The sequence below is a fragment of the Mastigoproctus giganteus genome, chromosome 13 (genome assembly GCF_048544385.1).
Source record: "Mastigoproctus giganteus isolate SK-2022 chromosome 13, ASM4854438v1, whole genome shotgun sequence".
NCBI lineage: Eukaryota > Metazoa > Arthropoda > Arachnida > Uropygi > Thelyphonidae > Mastigoproctus > Mastigoproctus giganteus.
The window spans coordinates 109,203,163-109,221,628 of NC_143587.1; the positions used below are offsets into that span (position 1 = coordinate 109,203,163).

The following is an 18,466-nucleotide window of genomic DNA, read 5'->3' on the forward strand; positions in this document are numbered from 1 at the left end:
GAATCAGTTGCTTTGGATAGCTGCCAGACCGTAGATCATCTTCAAGTGACTCCTGTCCGCTTTTGAACTCTTTCAACTCATCTTGCAACAGCAACATAAATGGGTAATACTTCCCCAAACATTCTTTCATGGATTTCTTTAGCATTTCTGCTCTCTTCGATCAAAAATTTGATTACTGAACAATGCTTGATTTGCTGGATATTCATTCCCCTGTTGTTTTTCCACCTACCAACATAAGTAAATTTTAGAAACTGTATAAGACATTGACATAATTCTTTTCATGTTATTTTGCAAAATATTAAGCTATCAAAATAACATATTTTATAAGTATTAATATATTTCATATACCCTGTTCTCAGAACTTCTTGACCCCCCTTCATTTCTCTTAACTTTATCTTGACAACAGATACCTAAAGTTGAATCAGAAACATCAACAAAAAGGCAATAGTATTTTAGGCTTTCCTTTTGATATAAAATAGTTTTAAATATTTTGTCTAAGTTCTACTTTGGGGACTCAACAAACAACTTAAAAATTGATGAATAAAAAAATAAAACCATTACAATTAAGGCTCACAAGTGAAGTGTAGATTGGGTTATGGCTACTTATTTTCCAGGTGGCACAAAAATCTTTTAAGGTTATCAGATACATATCACCATAAGCTTTAAATGCTGATGGTGACATATCTGATAACTTTCACTTTCAGCAAAGACCCATCTGAAATAAGATGGGTCTTTGCTGAAAGTGCATGCCAACCACTATGTATATTCCTAAAAAATAAAAGTGCTACTAGTCAAGACAACCAAAGATAGATTCATGTTTCTTTTTTATGGCAATGCAAATGGTTATTTTAAAAGTTCCAAAAAGACACCCCTCTGTACTAGTACTCTCATTGTAATAAAACTTGTGTAAACAACCCATCAACTTTATTTAGTGACTTATCCATAATAATGATATAAAGTTACTTAAAAGTATGGTATGGTGACAACTTCCAATGGTCTGGAATGCAATCTCCATTTGCTTAATGTATTATTTAGATGTGCTTAATTATACAAGTCATGTATCCTTTAAGACCACATTTCTTGTGTAAGTCAGAGGGTTTACAGTGAACAGAAAATATTTCAAAATTATTAAGAGAAATAATAATTAAATCAATATGGTACTGCTGAAAAATTCAACAAAGTATGATTCAAGAACATAAATATGACATTTTATGGAGATAAGCACACATTTTCAGACAAATTTATGCCCTAAGACAAAAACAAATAATAAATAAATAAATAATATATAAATATTTCCACTATAGCTGTCAAAACTATGACAATATAGAAATTAATGTAATTAAAACATCCAATGATGTTTTTTCCAAATATATCCCTCATTTTGAATAAGTATTAAAAATTTTTGACCAGAAATATATTGAAAATGCAGGTTTTACAATAAAGCTATTTTAACATGAGATAGTAGTATCACCAACTATTAAAGCAAGTGTATAAACCTTTGCACTTAAATGATAATTGTAATAAAATGAAGCAGCGGCAAAGTGGCTGACAAATAACTTTAAAAAAAATCTCATAACTGCCCAGATGAAATAATTCCCTAATGACAATTAACAACACAGTGCAAATAGGTAATCCTTAAACCAAACTAGAATAGTGTCTATATTTAACTGAAAGAAGAGAATAAAACAAGCACTTAAAAGCTGTACTGTGCACTAAATTAAAGGATAAACAGTTTTAAATGTATATATCTGATCTTTACACATGAAAGACATATATAAGACTGTAGTGATTATATGATTTAAAAAAAAAAGTAATTAAAATATTTTAAAAATGAAGCAAGAATAATTTCTGCAACCAATGACAATCAAATCACATTTCAGATTTTCTAAAATTTTAAAATTATTTCCATTATTTTATTATTTATTTCTTTAATTTTGTACAGAAAAAGATGTATAACACTGTTATTTGGTTTTATCTCATACAACTTATTTGTTGAGAATGTTATCAATAATCAATGAATTTGACTGAACATTTACAATGATTTATTTTAATATTATTTACAAAAAGTTAGGAAAGTAGTGCAATACCAAGGCAACTTGTGGAAACATTAAGTTTATTCCACTGTGCATTTACTAGGTAATTGAAACTTTGCTAGCAAAGTATGACATGATGTCCTTGTACTTTTCATAAGTTAGTTTTTTTAAACAAATATTAGCTATTTTTTCAATTAATAGATAAAATATCATTTTATATCTCTTTATATAAATATTATTACCCTCAACTGCCTATCTAGCATTTATTTAAATTATATTATATACATATATATACAAAAAATGAGCTTTAGAAATGAACAAAATCAAACAATGACACTAGCACCAAAGTTGGCTCCTTTTTCTAACATTCATCTATGGAAACACCTGTTATAGCACGTAGAGAAGCCCTGAAAATATTAAGACATGAAAATCAATTTCTGAAATCAGCTATTACCCATAACTTGAATTTGGGATCATTCCATTTTCTTTCCAAAATAATATTACAGTTCTGTTTCTGTATTCAGACTATCTTCTGCCATACCTTTTTATAGCTAAAAAGGTATGGCAGAGGATATTACAGCTTAAAAAAAAAAAAAGCAACTTACTGCTAAGTCAAATTGGAGTAACAATGTACTGTCTAAGTTGCACGTGTTTTAAGACCAATTTCTCTGTTCTCGGGAAAGCTAAAAGACAGAGAGATACCATCCATGTGGATCCCCCTTAGAGTGAACTAACTCATTTCTGCCCGAATGAGCAGAGTTCACTCAAGTCATAGATCTGTGTTATCCCCCAGCATAATAGTCAAATAACTATTATGCTGGGGGATAACACAGATCTAAAATCAGTGGCTCTTAATAGTTAAGTGGCTGCAGATCCCCCCTCTTTTTTCCCTCATAAAACTTGGATTTCCTTGCCACACCAAGGATATTTATGCTACTTAGGTTTATATAAAAATGCTCCCTATTCTTTAAATATTAAACCTGAACAAATTTTCATTTCAAAGTTTAATTAATACATAAAATGAATGTGGCACATAATTGCTTTTATGCTTGAAGTTTCACAATAAAACAATTTTGGCTCACTATATAATACATTTTCTGTAAAATTTTTTTGAAATTCACTGAGTCTTCAGAATAAGAAACTCTGATCTAAATTAAAAAAGAATAACTTCAAACTAACTGTAAGAAATTTTGCTCTTAGTTGAAAAGTAATTTCAACTGGAACAGATTTTTATATAATTAAAAAAAACTTGCGATTTAAATTTACTCTAACCTTGTACCATAAATACTCAAACTTTTCACTTTCATGTGATTGTTGTGTAAATGTGGATATCTCAGCATATGAAATGAAACATCTTCATAGTCATAGTAGTAGTATTATTATTATTATTTTTTTTTTAATTACTCTGAAATCTAACTGGTCAAAGCTGGCTGATTTTCGTGCCCCAAAGTTTAGATACTTTTAATACAGCCATACATGAATGTTTATTAGTAAGTTTTTCTTTTACATTGGTATGCTATAAATTAAAAAAGCTTAAAAAATCTTAATCATTCCCTAGAACAGGGCTTGGCAACCTTTTTTGAGTGAAGAGCCATTTTTGATCTAATTAAAAAAAAAAAAAAAAAAGAATCCAAAAAGCCACACCCCAGCTTAAGCTGGTTGGGGGCAGGGGGGGGAGAGATTTTAAGAAATGGAATAGAGGGGGAAGATGTTTTATTTTGAAATATTATTTATTAATACTGAAAAAATAAAACAAACATCCAATTAGGTAGGAATTAATGTGCCTTTTGCTGCTGATCTTGAGCGAGTCTCTCAACATCAGGTGAGTATGCCGTAATTTTCATCTTTAAACATGCTGAGAGACTCACATTGTTCAGACTGTTTCTTGATTTATTTTTAATATAGTTCATGTTCGAAAATATTTGCTCGCAGAAACACATCAAACCAAAATCTGAGAAAAGTCCAAACAAATATTTTCAAATTTATATACGTGTCCGGTAACCTACTCCATGCATCGAACACAGTTTGGTCTTGCTTTTTCAACTCATCTATCACCATCCATTTGTGTAGAATTGCAAGGGCAGCCTTTTGCCTCTCCAAAGTCCTGTAGAATTTGCCACAAATGCATACGACTCAGTCCATTCCTTCTTAAATTCCCAGTTTTCTTGCTTAATCTTTCTCTTTTGAGTTGACATTTTAAAAATGATAGCAATTTTAAAGTCCTCTTATTTCCCTTGTTTAATAATACCACGTCACTTATTTAAAAAAGTCAAGCGATTTATAATATGAATTCATGTACCTATCACAAACACAAGCATATTATTTTGTTCCCACCACAGCCACAAAGATTAACTAACTAAAAGATTATGTGTGCTCTGCTCATGATGCACAGGCAAATTAAACTGAGAAGTGCTTGCGCAAAACTAATGCTATATTCACGTTGCTGCATGCCGCGTTTGTCATGTCTGCTAAAAGTTAGAGGCCACTTGCAGGTTGCCGATCCTTGCCCTAGAAGGACTATCGAAAAGGCAAGAAATACACTGCTCATTACTGAAACTGCACACTTTTAGATTTTACTGAAACTGCAACACTGAAAGGAATGCATGCTTTGAGTTCAAAATCTAGTCACCTGCTGGAAGAGTCCATTATCCTGTGGGTGCATGATGACCATGAAGGGATGCAGAAGGTATGCAAGGATGGACACGTAACCTGTACTGTTCACAGATGTGTCCAGACGTACCAGAGGTCTTAACATGTGCCAGTTGAACATGCCCCAGACCATTACTGACTGTCCACTTGCTTGAACAGGGTGCATAGCTTCGTGCGGTTTCTGCCAGATATGCACCTTCCTGTCTGCTCAAAATAACTGTAAACGGGACTCACTGGACCAAGAGAAGACCCATCTCCAATTATCCAAGGTCTAGTGCTGATGTTCTTTTGCCCAGTTTGAAACAAAGAGTCCTATAAGCAATGGGACTGCGGTGGGTTGGCGACTCCCCATAACCTATTGGAGCTAATTATCACCTGATGGTCTTGGTGGAGATGTTTCTGGCACCTCCCTCATTGAAGTCGGCGGTGATTTGTGCCACTCGCTCTCCCATTGGCTAAAACAATACAACGATGTCAACAGCCATGTTCATCTACCACCTTTCTCTGCCCACAGCGCTGTCCATGATGAGATGTTATTCCTGAAATGACATATTCCTGATTCACTCTTGATACTGTCGAACATGGATAGTGCAATTTCTGTACCACCTCGGCAATAGAATTACCTATGCATCAGGCATCCACTATCATCCCTCTTTCAAAGTCAGTTAACTCACGTTTACTCATACTGACACAGAATTACTCTCTACACGAATGCAGTGTACCTATATACCTGCCAAGCAGTGGGTTTGTCCACTAGCGAGTTGGGTGACAGCATCGCGTTGCCCAGGAACCAGATATCCCATGAATTCTGTCATTTCAGTGTACACAAGAATGATTTACTCCTTCAGTGTTTATGTAGGAAAATGCGAAGCATATCAATATGAAGTATAGCTTCCACAAACAACAATACTAGCAGCCAAACATTACAGTAGATGGTTGAGAAGATGGCAAATGTTATCTTGATAAACATTAAGACACTTCTTGCACTTGTGCTACAGTAGCAAGAGCTGAGCAGCAGAGGTCACTGAACAACCAATGCATTCAGCATGCAACAAATCTCGAGAACATGGAGGCATGTCCGCATCCTGTTGTTGTTATTTGGTTTTTAGGAGCATTAGCAACTAAGGCCATATTGCTCTGGGGATATGCAGTGGTCACTCCCTGACCTTTCCACATCCTCCGTATTTGGTGGTGATGGGCTCGAACCCCGATCTAATCAAGAAGCGTATGCTACACATTGCTGCTCCTGCCCACCTGGCCACGGAGGCACCTGTCCGCATCCTCTAGGCACTGTCGGTATAAAGAGCCATACAGGGATAGGCATTGCCCAGTTAAAAAATGATGTTTGGAATAGAACATAGAAAGGGCAGAAGATGCCAGTTGTTGAATAGTTTCAACATAACTTTCCATCAACATATTAAGAATGATGGCATAAGGTAAATGGCTATTGTAATTGTGTCAACTGATTCTCTCCATTAGTCATCATGATCCCCACAAATGGCAATTTTTTGCACTGACCATCTGGCTGACAACCAATGATCCAACCCCTTCAAATCTGTCAGCTGCATATATCATTACATTACATTTGTTAAAGGCATTGCATAATCTTATTTGTTGTTTGCTTACTATAAAAATATTTACATATTTTTATAGCACCTTCGGATTCCTCTGTCAGGGTGATAACAGACAGACATATTATTGGATGTTCTATTGCACCAATCAGTTTGACATGCTAATCATTTATGTTTATTAACCTCTTCCAGGAATGTCAGCCTTCTATCCATTGTGTATGACTCAAAAACTTAATGATGACTTCTTGGATTATACTGAATTTTTTGATTTGTGTATCAATCCCTAAGAGACACAGCACGTACCATTTACTCCTAGAATCCAATCTAAAATAATTCCCTCTGGAAACTAAATAAATTTTTAGGTGTAAAGCTGGATTCTAAACATCTTTTCTCAGTCCCTTACACAAAGTTTCACTGTACCATTCTTAAAAGCTCTTTGGTTTATGAAATGCAACCTTGCTCTCATTCATAATCCAAACATTATACCATCTATATTTTACCTCACTTCCTCTATGCTTCAGTAATCTTGTACATTACGTCTCAAAATCTGCCTTTCAGCCTATCATCTCACTGAATATGACACAGACCTGTTAGTTTAACTTCTGTTCCAGGGAAAATAATGGAGTCACTGGTAAAAGAAGCAAATGCAGGATCATCTAGACAAGGCTGCAATTATACTTCAGACACAGCATGGGTTTGTTAAGAGAAAACCTTGTTTTGACCAATTTGATTAAATACTACAATATGGTCACAAAGGAACTAGATGCAAAAAATAATTCTGATATCATATACTTGGATTTCAGGAAATCTTTTGCCCATAAAAAATGCCTGTACAAACCGGAACAGTGTGGCATTAAGGGCAAGCTGCTGCTATGAATAAAGGGATGGATGAGTGGTAATCAATGGACATTGCTCTTTGTGGACTAATGTTATTATCCCAGGGTTCGGTGTTGGGCCCAATGCAGTTTTCTATATTAATCAACGATATTGAAGAAGGCATGATATGCCTTCTTCAATGTCCAAGTTTGCAGATGATATAAAAGTTGAAAGGGTGGTTAATGACAGTATAGACATTATGCTACTGCAACAGGAGCTAGAAACATTAGGCAGATGTGCTGAGAAATGGCAATCGAAGTTTAACATTGATAAATGCAAAGTTCTGCATATGGGTAGCAGTAACCCCAGAATAACATACCAACTGGCTGGTACTACACTCACGGTAGTGGAAAATGAAGAAAACCTGGGAGAAATTGTGCAATCAGATATGAAGTACTCATGTTTATAGCTGCAAGAGGGTCTTAGCTTATGGGGTCTTGTCAGTGATATACAGGAATTTTGCTAGCAGGGATAAGGAGATGATTATCCCATTGTTTAAGGCAGCATTTCCCAAACTGTGTTCCGTGAGATGTGAACAAGTGTTCCGCAAAAATTCATAATTAATAATTAAATTTTGCATATTTGTAGTGTACACCACTTTTGTATCATTATAATTTCTAACATTGTTTTTTTTTTTTTTTTTTTCGGTTATTAATATACTGGCATAGACTAATAATCAAATAGACCAGGGAACACTTTATTTTAGCAGGCTTTGCATAGAAAAGTATGCTTAGAGGTAATGCCATGTACAAAAAAGTAGCAATGTAGTGGTCTAATATGGCATTCGTATCCAATTTAGCCTGGAGTTACATGGGTTGAAGGAGAGGTGGAAGTGAACCAATATCATAGCTAAACTCACTTTCTTGTAAATTTTTTTTTGATAATTATCAGTATTTCGAATTATTATTATTTAAATGACCATGGATTTGTGGTTGAAAAAAGGAACTTTAAAGCGAGAAGCAAGTGTACTTCTTGTATTGCAACTGTGCTCGATGAAAACGAACACAATATTGTCACACTTCAAAGTGAGGATGAACAATCGCAGTTTTTTGTTCCCCAAAAATCCGAAGTGAAAAAACAGGAACCAACTAATAAAAGACAAAAACGAAAGTATGATGACAGTTATTTGAATTTCAGCTTTACATGATGCACAGTGCGTCGTATGTAATAAAATATTAGCAAATAGTTTTTTGGCTTCCGCTAAACTTGTGTTTGTTTAGTAAGTGTTCCATAAATATATTGTGAGATGAAAAGTGTTCTGTAACAAAAAGTTTAGGAAACACTGGTTTAAGGCAATGGTCAGGCCACATCTTGAGTACTGCATACAGGTCTGGAGGCCTCATTTTAGAAAGGATGTAGAGCTGCTAGATCAAGTACAAAGAAGGGCAACGAGATGGTGAGGGGGAAATAAAGGGGTGCTTTTACCAAGAAAGGCTTCAGTTCTGTGAATTGCAGCATTTGGAGACTAGGCACCTGCGAGGTGATGTGACTGAAGTGTTTAAGGCTTTAAATGGATTGAGGCTGATGGGATTCTTCCTCTTGCTCAAACCAACCACAAACATTAGAGGCCACAAATTCAAACTGGGGAAGGATGGATGGTTGCAGAATAGATGTGCAGAATTTTGCCTTTAGCCAGTGGGTGGTTGATAGCTGCAACAAATTTCCATCTGGTGTGTGGAAGTGCATAGCTTCAATGAATTCAAAGAAGAACTAGACAAACTATTGGAGGGAATGAAAGGTGAAATGAGAGGTGTTGTATTGTGTGTTTTTTGGCTGATGCTGTACCAGCTTGCTTTCTTGCATCATTTGCCACTACTAATGCTAATATTTTTTCATCAGGTAATTAAATGCCATGCTTGAACCTATTAGTCATCCCAACATCAACTGTACCAACAAATTGAAATCAAGCCTGTATATGATCACTGGCCAATGTAATTTCATCTGGGACCTTCTATAGTTAAAAATAAAAAAAAGTTCTTATAAATGTATGTTTCAAAAGTCTTTATTTCTGAAATATTAAACATTAATCATGAACTACAAAACCATATAAAATGACAAACCATTTTTATGTTCAAATTTATGTCATGAAAATATGATTAGTAAAAAAAGAATTTAAACCATATAAAATGTGCATACCAACATGGGTAATCTTGTCCTCATGGGTAATGAATCATATCAATGAGTGAGTTGTGAGTAACCAGGGTAGCATAGTACATAATAGCAGTATAATAATGTCAACATATCTATTACTTGTGTGTCGCATTCCATGAATTTTGTCTCATTGTTTACAGTATCGCATTTATAAAACTGATGGTCATGAGAAATACTACAAACCTCTTCAATTTATGGTGAAGTTCACAGGAACTACTGTTTGCAGAAATTTTGTACAAAATTTCTACAGAAATTTGTACAAAATTTTTGCAAACAATAGTGTTTGTAGTGTACAAAATGAGAAACTTTGTCTCATTTTGTACACTACACCTTCAATTTCCCAACCATATTCTGGTTGCAGATGGGCATTATGGTGAGATACAATGTTCCTACACTTCAAACACCTTAAAACAGTTTGCAGGCTGACTTCTAGATAGCCCACTGGACAGAACCTATTTTTAACCCTCTAGGAAGCATCCAGATCAACTTACTGCCTCTATACTGCCAGCCAGCAAATGGAGAGAGTCCAAGTAGTATGTAGGGGGGGGGAGGACAATGTTCAGGCCACATCATGTCAAGGAACTGGGTATGTTCTTACTGTGTGTGTGTGTGTGTGTGTGTGTATACACCATATGCAAATTTTTTATTAATTCATACATGCCTCCCCCACTATTTTTACCTTATTTTCTCAATGCACAAACAGTCAAACTAACAGAACATATTGATCTGTAAAAAGATCTAACTTCTCAATAACTTCCTCATCCATTTCACAAATATATGTGGTCCTAGTTCCAATCTCAGCCACCACTCACTTCATTTGCCATAATTATTTGGTCTACAATTCTCTTCACTTCAAAGGTGATCTTAGTTGTGGCAAATGATGCAAGAGAAAAAGCTATACTAAATTGGGGTAAAAAAAAACTATGCATATCAAATGTCTGACCCCCCTCTAATAATTTGTCTAGTTTCTTCTTAAATTTATTCAAACTACCCACTTCTGCAAAGAAAATTGCTAAAAGTTTGCAGACCTCTTTTGTTGCCTTTCTCAATATAATGGATATATCCCATCTTCCCCAGGCACCTTATTCATATTTGGCATCAATGACTCTTCCACTTTCCTCTCAGTTATGAAAAAATCATTTACCTCCCTGTAATCTGATATACTTCTGGCATCCTCATCCCTAAAAAAATTCCTCGTGTGTGAAAATTCCTCAGTTTGTCAGCAACCCAGGCAAGTTCATCACTTATACCATTCATACCTAGCAGACCAATGTGATTCATTCCTTTCCCTCTAGTGTTTACATAACTAAACAAGTCTTTGCTACTTTTCTTTGCATTTTTTGCCCAAGACTTCTCGCAATCCACGATAGCTTGTTTTACTCACTTGGTCACTTGACTGCAGACCAGTTTATACCTGCTGCAGGTTTCTGAATTTTCTGATAATTAATTAGCATCTCACACATTTTCTCTCTGCCACCAGTCTCATCAAGTCATCCGACATCTATTTAGGACTAAACACTATCATTTAGATAGTATAAAAGCTTAGTAACTTCTATAGTTACTTCTCTGAATGCTTCCCATATAAAATTTGCTGTTGGTAACATCAACATTTGGTCTCGCTTGAATTGATTCCAAAAACTGTAAGAGACCATTGTAGTTAACTTTATAAAAGCAGAGGTCTTTCCCTGTGCCCTTTATAGTAGTTATATCTTTAAGTAACTTCCACATTATTAACAGGAGAGACTACTTCTACAGGGATGGGATACATTTAAATAGAAAGGGTGCAAGAATATTTGCTGATGCTATCGAGGCAGTGTTAGGTGGGTCGGAAAACTACTAGCTTGGGGGGATACAAGGATTAATAGATTAACAGTAGCCACTGGCAGAGGTGAAATTGACTCTTGCACTGCTTCTATTGGAATGAGCAGAAGCCTGAAAAACAAGATGCAGGATATTTCAGAGAGTGCTGGCAGTCATTGCGGTACAAGTAAACACATGGATTATGTTAGGGTAGCTAAGAATAGAAACAGGTGCATGTATACTTGCGTGTACAGCAATGCTAGGAGTTTGGTAAATAAATTTAATGAATTTGAGGTATTGCTCAAAACGTTAAAGGCAGCTATTGTTGGGATATCAGAGATGTGGTGTCACACAGATATAAGGAATTTGGGGAGTACAATGTGTACAGAAAGGATAGACTGGATAGGAAGGGAGGAGGGGTTATGCTATTAGTTAAGAAACACATAAAATCCAAGGAAGTGAAGCCAGTTGACATCACTGGACAGTGCAGTGTCGAGTCAGTTTGGTGTGACATAAACATTGGGAGATCAAAATTGAGAGTAGAAGTGTGCTATAGGCCTAATACGCCTCCGTATTAGGCCCGTAGCCGAATGGGCAGGAGCGGGAATGCAGTAGCACACGCTCTTTGAGTAGACCGGGGTTCAAGCCCCTGACTGCTGAATACGGTCGATCTGCCAACCTGCACTGGACCAGCATGGCAGATTATGGTCCATTTCCCTCAGCATGAATTGTTGAGGAGGCTTCCATCCTGCAGTGGGATTGCAGATGCAGTGGGTTGATAATGGCTGCACTTTACGTTTTTTACTTTGTAGGTCTAATGACTCTGATGAGTATAATAAGAAACTGGACAGGGAAATAGAGTGGCCCAGTAAATCTGAGAGTCTTATAATAGGGGATTTTAAATTCCCAGATATTAACTGGAATTTGTGGGTTGGTCACTCACACACTAGCAAGGCTTTTGTGGATTTATTGGATGATTGTTTTCTATATCAGCATGTTTGGGAGGCAACTAGAGGGAGTAATACTCTTGATCTGATTATCAGTAGTGATTCTTCATGCATTAAGAATCTACAGATAAAGAAATCACTAGGTGGCAGCGATCGCAGTGTGCTGAACTGGGATTTACTCAAAGGGTGGAATTAACTACCATCAGGGGTAAAGGGATGGTTTTTTGCTTTCGTAAAGGCGACTACAATGGTCTGAGACAGTATTTAAATTCTATAGAATGGGACCAACTGATGATGTTACCAACAGCGAATTCAAAATGGGAAGCATTCAAAGAATTTATCTTGGAAGCTACTAGGTTTTACAAACCAACTTAAGAAATATTGTTCAAGGTTTAAGCCTAAACGGATGTCAGATGAAGTAATGAGACATATGGCAGAGAAGAAAAATGCATGGGATACATAAAAATTAATGGGTGACATGGAAGCCTATGATAGATATGAGCTGGACTGTAACCAAGTCACAAAGGAGATTAGGCAGGCAAAGGCAAAGGCAGATTATGAGAAATCCTTGGCAAAGGATGCAAAGAGAAACAGAAAAGAGTTCTTTTCTATTTTTCATTGGAAGAGACTGGAGATGTGCAAATGTGACCCCAATTCACAAAGGAAGATCAAAGGCTGACACAAGTAATTATAGACCTGTCAGTTCTGTTCCAGGAAAATTAATGGAGGCACTGGGTAAAGAAGCACTGCAGGATCATCTAGACAAGACTTCAGTTATAGCTCGGACACAGCATGGTTTTGTTAAGGGAAAGTCTTACCTGACCAATTTGATTGGATATTATGATGCAGTCACAAAAGAACTGGATGCAGGGAATAACTTTGATATTATATATTTAGATCTTAGAAAGGCTTTTGATACTGTTGCACATGGAAGACTGCTGCACAAATTGGAGCAGTGTGGCATTGGAGGCAAATTGCTGCTATGGATAAAGGAATGGTTGAGGGGAGAAGACAGAGAGTGGTAATCAATGGACACTGCTCATCGTGGACTAATGTTATTAGTGGAGTCCCTCAGGGTTCAGTGTTGGGTCTATTATTGTTTTCTGTACTTATAAATGATATTGATGATGGTATATCAAGCTTAATGTCCAAGTTTGCAGACGACCAAGGTTGGCAGGGTTGTTAAGGACACTACTGACGCTATGCTGCTGCAACCGGATCTGGAAAGGTTGAGCAGATGGGCTGAGAGGTGGCAAATGAAATTTAACATTGACAAATGTAAAGTACTACATATGGGAAACAGCAACCCCAGAGCAATGCATCAACTCTGTGGTACTACACTGACAGTGGTAGAGAATGAAAAGGACCTGGGGGTAAATTTGCAGGCAGATATGAAGTTCTCTGAGCAGTGCAGATGGGCTACAAGAGTAGCTCGTGTCTTATCATTGATATACAGGAATTTTCTAGCAGGGATAAGGAGGTGATTATTCTCTTGTATAAGGCAATGGTCAGGCCATACCTTGAGTACTGTATACAGGTCTGGAGGCCTCATTTCAAGAAGGATGTAGGGCTGCTGGAACGAGTACAGAGAAGGGCAACAAGATTAGTGAATGGAACAAAGGGTTGCTCTTACGAAGAAAGGCTTAAATTTTGCAAATTACAGTGTCTGGAGACTAGTCACCAGCGAGGTGATCTGATAGAGGTGTATACAGGCTTGAATGGTTTGAGCATGCTCAATGTCGATGGGATTCTTCCTCTTGCTCAGAATAATCACCTGAGAGGGCATAAATTCAGATTGAGGAAAGACGGATGTAGGACAGCTGTGCGGAAATTTGCCTTTAGCCATCCCTTGTTGTGGAAGTTGATAGCCTAAATAAATTTAAGGCTCAGCTGGACAGGTATTTCCAACGAACAGAGGGGTGAAATGGAAGTGGTTTTTTTTTTTTTTTTTTGCTGCATAAGCTTGCTTTCTTGCATCATATGCCTCTACTAATGCTAATGCTAATCATTACACTGTGATCACTGCCTCCTAGTGGTGCTTTTATTTGAAGATTCTTCATGCATTGAGTCACTACTGATAATCAGGTTAAGAGTACTGCGTTCTCTTGTTGCCCTTCTAACAAGTTGGTGTAGAAAACAGTCATCCAAATAAATCCACAAATGTCCTGTTACTCTGCGATTGACCAACCCACAAATTCTAGTCAATGTCTGGAAAGTTAAAATTCCCATTATAAGACATTCTGATTTACTGGCCCACACTATTTGTCTGAATGGCTGTGCATTATACAACATCACAGTCACTTGGCCCATAACACATTCCCATTCTCATTTTTGTTTTACCGGTGCTTACGTTACACTAAACTGACTCAACACTGCACTGCCTTAGATTTTATGTGCTTCTTAACTACGACATAACTCCCCCACTCCTGTCCTTTCTGTACATGTACTATCCATATTCAAATTCTGCATCTCTTATGTCTGAATGGCACCGTGTTTCTAGCTTAAAATCTCCGTACCCCATTCTGTCGAATTCATCTGTTGCCTCTATCATTCTCCAAACTTTACAAATCACAAAGAACATTTTGACTTCCTTCCTTCGAAACTACTTTCTCCAGTGTAACTTTCCTTACAGTGAGGTAATTTTAATCTAGCTTACTTCAGTTTTCTAGTTACACAGACCCAGCTGGATGATATGCTGAGGCTTTTTTGATTACTAATAACTTTATTGTTTGCTTACATGCCAGAATACCCTACAATCCTAACCACACACCCCAGCCCTCCAAAATACACATTCCATGTTAGTCAATCTCTAGGCACCTCAGATCACAATTTGGTAATAGTCTCTTCTCTCTTTCTCTCACATGGCCATTTTCAGCCCTGTATCATTTGGCATTAAAAGTATGAGAAATAGGATGAACTGCATGATAGTCCTATTCATCTTTTTCCTTGGTGGATATTCTAATGTTTGTTCAGATCATGTGAGTGAAGATCTCATTTGGTGTGTATCAAATCTTCAGCTTTGTTTTCTGCCTACACAAATTGCAGAATATGTTCTTGCATTTATTTCATGAAATTCTGAAAACTTTTTTATGTGTACTCATACAAAGTACTAGTATTCTAACTACAGAACTGCATTTACTCTACCACCATATATATATAAATATATATATGTATATATATACACACACACACACACAAAGAAAAAACAAATATGGCTTAATTAAAAGATAAAATACACACATGGGGGGGGATATATTTTATCTTTTAAAGAGATTTAGAATAGCACACTCAACTGTTTAAATGGCATTTTCAGTAAGTATTGTAAAACTTTCTAATCAAGCCCAGCAGTTATTTTTGCTGAGCCTCATAAATAACAGCCCATTCACTGGTAACATGAAATGTGTGTTGTTAGCACACTTCCCAAGTTAAAAATAGTCTTCAGCAATCTATATACTACAGTAATATAGGCTTGCAGGATATAATTCAACACAGCAGTCAAAATCAACAAATTTGGAATGCATTATTGTGTTAGGTACGTGGCTGTTAGAACATGCTGCTCCTTCAAAGTATCAACACCAATAACTGAGCAGTAAGGCTTGGTCTTATTTCCAGCATAGAAACAAAGTTACCCACAGTTCAACCTAAGTTGCTAATAACAACTTAGGCAGAACTACGAATAAGAGTATTTGTCTCTAAGTTAGAAATAAGACCAAGCATTAGTGTCAATCTTTTGAGGGAGTAGAATGTTCTCCTGATCATGCACCTAAAACAGTAATGCATCTTTTTAAATTTAATAAGATATTAGACAGGTAGAACCATTAGGTAGTATTTGTTTCTATATCGGAAATAACAACTAAGCTTTGACACGAAGAACTTTGTGTCGATCTTTTGAGGAAACAGAATGTTCTCCATAATCATGTGCCTAACACAGTAATGCACTTCAAATTTGTTGAATTTATATGCTATTTAAAGCTGCCAAAACATTTTTCACTTAAAATGAATACAGCATAAGTTTATTAACTGTTGAGGCTTGACTGTTCACTAGTGATCAAACGTTAATGTAAAATTCATAGAGTATATCAGGAAAATAGTTTCAAGACTAAATTTGGATTAAAACATCCCCAACTTTTTTAAAATTTGTAAGTCAGCAGGTCTGAATGTTTCTCACAAAAACAAAAAAATAAAACTGGAATATTTTATTTAAAAATTACCATAAACTTATTTTTAAAAATCTACTTGAATATTTAAAAAAAGGAAATTTAAAAATGCTCACTCTAAAGTTTGTGTAATTTTCTGTGCTGGAGTGTAGCTCTGAAAAACATGACAGGCAAATTTTGAATGGTCTGGATGTCTGGTAATAAATCCAAAATATCTAGAAAAGATGAAGGTTAATTAAAACTAAACAAAAGGGAATATATTAAAAATTTAAGTTTGCCAATTACATATGCTGTTAAAGCTTCAGAAATCTTTCACCACACTTAAGAAATATTTCTGGTGTAGCAACTCATTTTAATTGTAAAATCTGAAGAAAATTCATTACTAATTCTTACTGAGATTATGCAGAGGAGTAATTAACATGATTTTTAATCCCTTTTTTTTTTCCCTTTGGTAGTTATTGGCACATCGGCTTCTGTGGCCATAATGCACCTCCCAAGGTTTTTGCAGCACTTTGATCCAAGCCCGAGGCGGGATTCGAACCCGCGACCTTTGGGTTGCCAGGCAGGCGCTTTACCCACCCGGCTAGCCTGGCCGGCTGATTTTTAATAACTATTGCACTGAGATGTTACCACCAGAAAGTGGAGGGAAAAAATCTTATTCCACTCCACTTATGCCTTAAAAATGGAAAGAGAGAGAATTGATAGATGTAAAAGAGGAAAAATCCCAGCAGAATTGAGGCTCAACCCATTCAAGGCCTTATACACCTCAATCAGATCACTTCACAGGTGCCTAGTCTCCAGCCACTGCAATTTGCAGAACTTAAGCCTTAAATTCTGCAAATTTGTTCCACTCACCAATCTTGTTACCCTTCTCTGTACTCACTCAAGAAACTCTACATCCTTTTTAAAATGAAGCCTCCAGACCTGTACACAGTACTCAAGGTGTGGCTGGACTATTGCCTTATACAAAGGAATAATCACCTCCTTTTCCCTACTAGCAAAATTCCTGTATATTATTGACAAGACCCCATGAGCTGCTCTGGCAGCCTGCCTGCACTGCTCAGAAAACTTCATATCTGACTGCACAATTACGCCGAAGTCCTTTTCATTCTTCACTACCCTGAGTGTAGTACCACACAGTTGGTAGGCTACTCTGAGGTTACTGCTACCCATATGCAGTACTTTGCATTTATCAATGTTAAACTTCAGTTGCTACTTCTCAGCCCATCTGCCCAAATTTTCTAGATCCTGTTGCAGTAGCACATTGCCATTACTGTCATTAACAACCCTGCCAACCTTTGTATCATCTGCACACTTGGACATTAAGCCTGATATACCTTCATCAATAAAAGTAATGAAATAAACAACCTTTATATTTTCTCAAAGTAAATTCATTTACATTACTATATGTCCATCCACATCACTTACCTTTCCTATTCAGTTATTAACTTAGCAATATACTTATTACATTACTAAAGCCCACGTGGTTAAGAACTAAAAACCATTAAAAGGCAAGAAAAATAAGAATTCAAAATTGGTTCAAGCTCCAGAAAAACCACTTATGGCTTTATTTTAAATTAATTATTAATATATGAAAATATCATTGTATTGCACATAATTTTTTTTCAAAATTGAAGCTTTACCCCATCAGAGAAAATGTTTCATGAGAACATTATTTCAGTAAAAGTTAAGGAGTGTACAATAATCTATCAATAATCTGCTTTCCTATTATGTGCCAATTGTACTGTACTGGACTGTACTTGTTAACAGGAGAGATTGCTTCTACAGGGATGGGATACACTTAAATAGAAAGGGTGCAAGAATATTTGCTGATGCTATCGAGGCAGTGTTAGGTGGGTCGGAAAACTGCTAGTTTGGGGGGATACAAAGACTAATAGTTTAACAGTAACCGCAGGCAGAGGTGAAGGTGATTCTTGCACAACTTCTATTAGAATAAGAAGAGACCTGGAGCGAGGGGTGTTGGGGGTTTCAGGGACGGATGGCAGTCATCATGGAATAGTTGGGTATATGGGATGTGTTAGGGTAACAAGGAATAGGCATAGGAGCATGTATGCTTGCATGTATACCAATGCTAGAAGTATAGTAAATAAATTTGATGAATTTGAAGTGTTGGTCAAGACATCAAAGGCGGATATTGTTGGGATATCAGAGACGTGGTGTCACAAAGATATAAGGAATGCAGAACTGGAATTTGGGGAGTACATGTGTACAGAAAGGATAGACAGGACAGAAAGGGAGGGGGTGCTATGCTGTTAATTAAG

General features: G+C 36.4%; 1 protein-coding gene across 1 annotated transcript in view; it reads right to left on the reverse strand.

The window, feature by feature from the left end:
• Positions 1-2,281: 2,281 nt before the first annotated feature.
• Positions 2,282-18,466, reverse strand: part of LOC150076349 (uncharacterized) — a 231,160-nt gene continuing 214,975 nt past the window's right edge. Inside the window, exons 11-12 of the mRNA XM_090387328.1 lie at positions 16,301-16,399; positions 2,282-2,440 (exon numbers count right to left, since the gene is read on the reverse strand). Of these exons, the coding sequence (XP_090243454.1) occupies positions 2,395-2,440; positions 16,301-16,399 (145 nt within the window). The 3' untranslated portion in view covers positions 2,282-2,394. The remainder of the gene's footprint in view (positions 2,441-16,300; positions 16,400-18,466) is intronic.